Source organism: Arachis hypogaea, chromosome 16 (assembly GCF_003086295.3).
Source record: "Arachis hypogaea cultivar Tifrunner chromosome 16, arahy.Tifrunner.gnm2.J5K5, whole genome shotgun sequence".
NCBI classification, from domain to species: domain Eukaryota; kingdom Viridiplantae; phylum Streptophyta; class Magnoliopsida; order Fabales; family Fabaceae; genus Arachis; species Arachis hypogaea.
This window is the reverse complement of record NC_092051.1, coordinates 130955858-130964624: the sequence shown is the minus strand read 5'-3', so window position 1 is coordinate 130964624 and position 8767 is coordinate 130955858. Positions and strand designations below refer to the sequence as shown.

Genomic DNA, 8767 nt, shown 5'->3' with positions numbered 1-8767 from the left:
AAACATAAGCTTAGCACATTTGAACGGAAAGTTTTATATAATTTATAATTAAAACTAATTTGATTTGTGCTTAACCTCTTAATGGATATCAAGGTCACACTTTATCCTCGGAAACTAAAGTAACGTCTCATCAAACAAGTAGAGAAACGCTCTAAATCTATATAACAAGGTGGAGACATTATTATGGAATAATAATGATTAAGAACTAGGAAGAAAGTTAAGGCATCTAATATTTATGCATAAATCTAGCAAATGCAATGAAATAACAAACCAACCACTACACAAGGCTAAAATTGCATTAATAAGTCAGCCTAACGTACAAACTGCTCAATAATAACAATAAAATTAAAATTGACCTAAAAATGCACCTAAAGGGTCCATACATATTCCGGTGCATCTTTCCTCTTCCCAGCCAATGTCCGGTACAAGTACATCTTCTCCACCTTCTGCACATCATCCGGCTCGCAGTCGGCTGGCTCATTCTCGTTGAAGATCTCAACATTTAGCCTCGGCATCTTCATTGCTAGCACCTTGCATGCTCCAACGGTTACTTCGCACGACGACATCCAAAGGGATCGCATTGTTTCATACTTCCCTACGTCTGTCAGAAGTGCCGTGTTGCCGAAAGGGCAGTCCCTGATCTCAAGCTTGCGGAGCTTCTTGCATCCGTTCAGAACATAGAGCATCCCCTTGTCGCTCTCCCCGGCAAAGGCAATGGACAACATCTCAAGCTGCTCAGCATACATTCCGATGTAGAGGAATACCTTATCAGTCAGCTGGCCAGAGAGGGAAAGCCGCCTAAGACGCCTGCAAGATTGCACAATCGCCCCAAAACCTTCATCCAGTGGCTGATTTGTGTCGGGGTCGGGTTTTGTTGCGTCAAGGATGGCCAACCTAAAGCGGATAAAATTCGGGCAGTTCTTGGCCACAGTTATTAGGGCAGCATTTGTCATCTGGTGGCAGAAGTAGAGCAATGAGTGAAGTTTCGGGCAGCCCATAGATATCGCAACCAATCCCTTCTCTGTGACAGCCGCATGCTGACCAATGTTGTCGGAAGGAAAAACCCTCAATTCTTGCAATTCCTTACATGTGTTAGCTACAACACCTAGCCCTTTATCTCCAATGGAATCCATTATCTGCACACAATTATAAAAGTTATCAGCATCCACCAACAAAACAATATACATATAATTGGAAAAGATTTTGAGCCTGATGTGTTTACCCATAAGCGCTGAAGTTTCTTGCAGTGACGAATCAATTTTATCAAATCACTGCCTGGAATGCCTGCTGCATAGCTCAGGTTTAAGGATGTTAATTTCGGAAGAATAGGATACATAGCTGTGAGGCAGCGAGGAGTAACTTCCAAAAATCCCGACAAGCTTGTTATTGACTTGCACTTATTCATGGTAGTCATTAGCTTGGCGAAGGTCTCCATAGCTGGATCATGGACTAATGACCCTACTCCCAAATCTACTAGCTGAGGGGCTCGCGCCACTATCCTCTGGAGTGCGTCAAGGGGCACAGAGCGGTTTAATCTTAAGCTCTTAAGGTTAGGAGATCTTGCAACAAGTCTCTCAAGCACTCCAGTATTAATCTCTCCTTTAAGGCAAGCAAAATTAAGAGAGACAAGCGACGTGCAGCTGTCGGGGAAGCAACTAAGCCACTGACCCTTGTGATCATCAACTTCATTTTCTTGAAGGTCAAGTTCTCGAAGACGCCTATATTGCAATCCCGAAAAAATAAAAACAAAATGAAGAGTCAAGAACACACTTTTATCATCCTCCATTTCTATTGTATATAAGCAAAATAGATTTCTTAAACATGTTCATCCATAACCCCAACAATTGCACAGCAAACAACTTATCCTAAAAGAGAAGACAAAAAAAAATACTAATAACTTAACAAATTTAAACAGATCAATGTAGTACTCAGTAAAACATGACAAGTGAATAAGTTCACTTCAAACTTCAAAGCCATTCAACCACTTTTTCTTAAAGAGTACAACCAAATTATCAATTATCAACTGAGAAATATTCATACATAACAAAACTAAAACACTATAGCTACCAAACCAGCTAGAACCATCAATTTGTTACAAACCAAAAAGCAACACAAGATCAAAACCAAACAAAAACAACACAATCATCAAAAAAATATTCACCCTAAAAAGAAGAATCATTTCTTACTTGCAATTTGCAGCTATAGCAGCAAGACCATCAGTAGTGAACTCTTCACAGCTAACAAGAACAAGACTCTTGAAATTAGGGAAAGCACGAGAAAGAAGCTCAAGGCTCTCATCAGAGACAACCATTCTCTTCAACCTAAGCTCCTCCAACCCAACCTTCCCCTTAGCAAGTGCTTCAATCCATGGATACACAAATCCACCCCAGCCATGAGGGACCAAGCTGAAGTCAGCAAAGTGAGGCTTTCCCTTCAAAGTCAGAGACTTCAAAGAAGGGAACCTCTGAATCAACCTCTCAGGGGTTATAGAGTAGCAGTTACCAATGAACACTTTCTCTCTTGTGCATCTCTCTATTCTGTACCAGCTCCTGCACACTAAAGATAAAGCGTTCCTATCACGGTGTGAACCTACATACTCAAATATATGCTCTATTACCTCGTCTGGGAAATAATTCATCTCTTATTTTCTTCCAATTTTTCTCTTTTCTTAACTTAGCAGCTCAAACCCCCCAAAATTTCCGGGAAAGTTTCCATCTTCTCCGAAGGGAAGGGGTAAAAAAGGAAAAACAAAACAAACACCCCAAACGACTTAATCTACACCATGGTGGACCTAAGATCTGAAACCTGAGGGGGAAAAAACAGACCTTGGTATGAACAATGGCGAGAAAAACAAGATCTCTAAGTATAGAACATCATGAGAGATCTACAGAAGAGAAAAAAGGTACCGATAAAAATTGAAAATTTTACATTTCACAGAATAGATCTGCTTGAAGGGTAACCAAAATAGACACAAGTTTTCTCTACAGAACACAACTGGAGTAAGAGAAAATCGGGAAATGATGGAAAGAAAGGTAAAAAAGAAAAAAAAAACAAACAGGAAAAAGAAGAATTTTTCCGAATCAAATGGTTATGATGACGACGAGGATATCGGTTAAAAAAAAAATAAAATGGATAGATAGATAGATCTGAGAAAATCTAAGGTTGTTTTGCACAGATCGTAATTACATTATAGACTACAGAGAGGAACACACCTCAATAGCGGAAAGAAAAAAAACGAAACCCTTTTCTTCTCTTTCTGCCACTCTCACATGCTTCTTTCTTTGTTAAAGCTGAAACCCAAAGTCAGAGAGAGAGAGAGAGAGAGAGAGAAGAGAGAGAAGGGTTAGCTCAAAGCCCAATTGGTTGAGTGTGGATTGATTTATTTAACCATGGTTGGTTACCTGATCCTAATTCCTTAACTATGATAGGGTTTAGGGTTGGGCTCAGAGGTTAGAATGAAACGTTAAGCGTCGATTTTGATGATGGGATTTTGAGAGAATCTTGGCCGTTGAGTGCGTGAACATGCATGTGTCTTTGTCACTGCTTTCGAAGTGAACCCCCCTCACCTCACCTCACCTCACCTCACTACTTTCTTGTTTCTCTCTCCCCTTCTGCCAATGTCTTTGCAGTAATCAAGTACAAAGAGATTTAAAAATTAAATAAAATTAGTGTTTGGCTTTAACCAACTTAGTATGAAAATGAAACTTGTTATTTTTTTTAAGTAATCATATGAAATATGAATTTGATAATAATATTGTTCCTACCTTTTGCAGAAACCACAATTTAATGAAATTCGAAGATCTTAATTTGAACAATATGGATATCAGTTCAGAAGACAACTTACGAAAATCTTAATTTTCCTTTTCTTTTTATATTTTTTTATATAATTGTTATTAGGTATTTATTGTCTTTAATATATGTTTTTAATACTATGATTTGATAGCTTTATGAGTTAATAGTTTTATTTATTTTACAATATATTCGTTAATTTTTATTAATATCTTTGTTCGGTCATTTATGTCCGAAAAAATTTTTTGGTTTGACCCACTTTTTTTCTTCTTTCGTCACAAATCTTAATTCAGTCCTCTTTTTTTTTCAACATAACTATCCTTTCCTTTCTCCCATACAACATGCTTGTCTTTATCTTCTCTGTGGAATTCGTAACTGGCGTAAAATTAATGGGTATAGATTCAAATTGAAAAAATTGCTAAACCTAGTCTGACGAACATTTTTCATGATCCGTCGCCGTGTTAAATGCCCCTATCTGGTCATCCACATATGCCGAGGTAACCACGATCATGCTACATTCACCTGCGACATGTCCAAAAGAATTACACTTCTCACATATCAATTGTAAACATTCATATTCCATGCTATATTCATAGTCGTCTACAACCACTTTCCGAACAACAGGCTATCCCAAATTCACTTGAACACAAGTCTAAGCAAATTTGCCTCTCTCCACCAACTTGGTTGCAAGGTCTACCTTGACTGATTTACTTACAATGGAGGCAATATGCATAATCACTTTTTCATGGTAATATCATATATTCAATCTCGCAATTTTTATCCAAACCATGGTGTTCCCAAAGAAGATCTCACATGGTTTAAAATCCGAAGACCATAGTTTAACCGTGATGTAATGACCTAACATCATTCATGAACCCCTAATAAAACCTTCTCCCTATCTTTCCTGAGATCAAATTTGAAGAGAAAGTAATTGAACCCAACATCCAAAACTTTATAGCCACCTTTAAGCCTCCATACCCCTTTCAGTTTATGTACCAAAGCCATATAACTAAAGTGTTTCGCAAGAACCCTAATCACTATGGCCTTCTTGTAAGGTTCTAATAAAGTGTTCCTAACTTCTTCAGTAAAGCTAATCTTTAGAGGTGTTGGATCACCTTGTTTCTCCGTGACTACTGCTATCGTATCACCATCCAAGACATCAACCCTACCAAGTCCCAAGATTTCAAAAGACCCATCCCCTTATCACAAAACGAAACCTTATTAGTCACTCTAGCACTACCCTTACGTAAGTCTTTCTTGTCACCTGAAGCAACCCTCTTTGCACTCTCTCTGGTAATCTCCTTGATTGGTAAAATCTTACTGTGTTCTTCTCTCAAACACTCCACCTAGCTCTCACCAGTCACTCTTCCGTCGCTCATGTTATACTCTCCCCAAACCTATGTGAAAGGAGAACATACTCCTAAAACCTTAGTAATATGCTTATTTAATTATATTAAGCATCAATTGAAGGCTAAAAAATTTTAATATAGATTTGAAACATGATATTTTAAATATATTGTCTTTTTTGTTTTTTTTAAATATGAAAGACTATTTAAAAAAATGAAATAAAAAAGATCTCATTTTAATTTTTAATTTTTTATTTTCTGAAACCAGAAATGGGAGGGTATAGTTTTAATTTTAAATTGTTAAATTTTTTGAAACAAAAATTGAAAGGTCGAATTTTAATATTTTAATTTTAAATTGTATTCTTCTATATTTTTTTTCTATACATCTAGATTGTTTTATTTTTTCTTTTGAATTTTATATTTTTTCCTTCACGAGTTAATTTTTCATAATTTCACATATTCAAGTAAAATGACTCAAGGTAAAAAAAATATCTTATATCTTTCGTTAATTTAGTTGTTATTCCATTATTTGTATCAACCAAATAAAAAAAAGGAGAGCCAATTTTATACAATAACATAAAGATCGATCTTATGAGAAGAGAAATATGAGGAACAATGGCACAGTACCCTTTTCACCTTTTGCACCCACCACTTCATCACAATAAGATCTTGAACTCTCCACTATCACTTTTACCATTCATTATTCATATACATCTTACCTTGGTGACCTAGTCAATTCTCACCTCTTGTCTAAACAATATCACCTTCAACTCAAAATTTCAAGTATGTTCATACATGCAACACCTCACTCATGCATTTCACTAAATTATAATCTCTCTACTCAATCTCCACTAAAACCTTCACAATATACACACATAACCCTAGTTACAGTATCTCCTCACTTCATACAACACCTTAATCACTCATACCATCATCCCTTTAAATGCCAATAACCATTCACTAACCAACTTAGGAGCTTATTTCAAATAAACAAATCATCCAAAGTCTCACATTCTTCACCCTTTTAACACTAGCAACCATAAGTTAGTTTATCTTTTCATGAACCCTTAAGTGAGAGATAGGTGTAAGAGAGTCCAACTTGATATTTTATAACCCAAGAAAATTCATAAAGACTAATGGTTAAGAGTTTTCAAAGTGGTTCATATATATAAGAACAGTAAATTATAATGTATATTTATTTTTTTCTAAATTTAATGTTTGGTGTTGTTTAAACAAATGTATGATATAACACCTCATTATGCATTCGAGGTTCTTTATGGGCTAAAAGATGACAAAATATGAATTTTAATGCATTTTTACATAAGAGGATCGATCCTACAATTTACTATACAAATTGATCCTCTCAAAAAAAACTTTGTGAAAATTTAACACAAAAAGATTGATTTTCAGTATTCCAGTACAAATTTCGAGGACTACTTTTCATTATTTCAACAGTAAGGATTCATTCTCAATGTTACAACAAGGACTAATCCTCCCTTTTTCAACAACATCACTATTATGTACTAAAAATGAATCTTTTCAATAAAACTTAACATGAGTTTAACTAAGAACCTCATCAACCATGGTTTAAAATCATGAATGATACTTGTATCCATACATGGTTGCATATACATATGGTTACATTGCATAGAATGAAATAGGCTTGTCCCAAGTTAAAAGTACAATGCCAGGATTGAGATTATCTACCGGTACATTCATAGCCATCCTCATTGATAGGATAAGGTCGAGATTGGTTGCCGATAATGTTTGTTGAGTGATTGAAAAATCGATTTTTGAGCGCATAGCCAAAGCATGTAAGGAGGCATATGATATGTGCATTAGATCATTGATTGATGATATGTAATGATTGACTACCTAAATATTAATTCATGAATAAATTATATATGAAATATTACACTAATCTCTATTGGGAATCATTTTTCGATTCTCACTCCTATGATATCTTGTGGTGTATTTCTTTTTATGCTCAGTTGTGTAGATGATGACACTAATAATATTCGTTGAGATATCCAAAGACGAAGGAATTGATGTAGATCCAAACGATGAAAATCTATGCATAGTTGGAAGATCTCACATCTATTTTTATTTCTTGCCACTATACAATCATGTCAAGAACCTTTGTTAAGTCTTCTCTTCCATCCCATTGCACTATATGACTTTTTTCTTGCAAACTTACACTCAAATTCACCTCATCCCTAACCACGATACTCATCATCGTCACACGACTCATCCCTCCAGTATTCCTCACAAAGCAACCTATCTTCTTTTATTTCTAACTCTTATTCAATACCACTCGAAGAGCTCCTTTCTTCTTTTGTTCAAGGAGCTTCTCTGGCTAATCCTTAAAACCTTCCAAAACTTCTTTTGTCATAGCAACCGCCAGTGCAAAATATATGATAGACTTTCTAATTGTTAACAATAATGTATTTTCAAGTGTCTTGTCTTTTTTTCCGTGATAAATTAATGTTTTGAAATGAACGGTTATGTATATATTTGAAGTACTAATTAAGTATTTTACTTATACTGCAAGAAAAACGTTGAGTACTGCCAGATTTACCAGTGAAAAAAAAGAAGCCGCCAAAATTATGTTTACCGGTATATGTTCCGTCGGATTAAATCAAACGGTATAAATCTTGTTGGTAAATATTTACCGTTGGATTTTGACGTCCGCTGATAACTTGCAGTGTATTTAGCGTCAAAATATGATGGTTCATGGGAAAAGATCTAATGAACATTACCGGCGGAAAAAATCCGACGGTAACATGGCATCAAAAGTTGAGCATTCGTGCCACTTTACCATCAGAAAAATCCGATGGTAAATTCGATGGAAAATATTTTTTATTTTTTTTAATATAAATGATCGGTCGGGATTTTTCATCGGTAAATCTGCCAGTAGCGTCAATTTTTTTTTTATTTTTTCAATCTATGATGAATGTCGATAGTTAACAATTGATAGTCAATTCTCAATTAACAACGAATAAATTAGTATTTTATTTGAAAATAGTAATTTATATATAATGTAAAATAGCAAATATACAGAATGTAAACATAAAATGAAATTTTGACAATGGAATATATAAGAAAGAACTATATTATTGATATCAATCTTATTCAAATTTATCATCTTCTTCGTCTGGTTCATTATCCTCCTCTTTCGAGGTAATTTCCTGATCATCAAACTCTTCTTCTTCTTCTTTTTCGTCTCCATCAACCCCGTCTTCTTCTTGAAGATCGTCGTTGTCTAGTGGTAGTGTGTCATTATCTACAATATGGTCACTAATATCATCATCCATACAGTCGACCTAAGGGTGATCAGATCACCAGTATCAACTACCATTTTTGAAGGAGTTGGGTCATGAATTTGGAAAGGTTCCTAACCCTCTATCCCATCAGATTCTATGCGACCTCTTGGCTTAATCTTAACCACAATCCCTTGACTAGACTTGCATAATCCTGAATAAGGCAAATAGTATATCTGTCGTGCATTTTGAGGTAGAATAAAAGAATCGTAGTGCCTATATTTCCTGGTCACATTTACTTTAATGAAATTATAGTCTTTGGTGCTTACATATTCCTTGCCGCGAACTTGGATCATACCATTAACATTTAAA

General features: G+C 35.3%; 1 protein-coding gene across 1 annotated transcript; it reads right to left on the bottom strand.

Moving 5' to 3' along the window:
• Positions 1 to 263: 263 nt before the first annotated feature.
• On the bottom strand, positions 264 to 3785 carry LOC112755031 (protein AUXIN SIGNALING F-BOX 2). The gene is made up of 3 exons (XM_025802909.3): positions 2187 to 3785; positions 1223 to 1718; positions 264 to 1136 (listed from the first exon to the last, which is right to left on the bottom strand). Exons 1-3 carry the CDS (start codon positions 2636 to 2638, stop codon positions 369 to 371), a joined length of 1716 nt encoding a protein of 571 aa, XP_025658694.1. The 5' UTR covers positions 2639 to 3785; the 3' UTR covers positions 264 to 368.
• Positions 3786 to 8767: the final 4982 nt, after the last annotated feature.

What these genes read in the sequence shown, in the direction of transcription:
- LOC112755031 (XM_025802909.3), bottom strand. Translation starts at nt 2,638, where the DNA reads ATGAATTATTTCCCAGACGAGGTAATAGAGCATATATTTGAGTATGTA. An exon ending in GCTATAGCTGCAAATTGCAA is followed by an intron (nt 1,719 to 2,186) that starts GTAAGAAATGAT and finishes ATTGCAATATAG; the next exon opens with GCGTCTTCGAGAACTTGACC. An exon ending in AGAAACTTCAGCGCTTATGG is followed by an intron (nt 1,137 to 1,222) that starts GTAAACACATCA and finishes AATTGTGTGCAG; the next exon opens with ATAATGGATTCCATTGGAGA.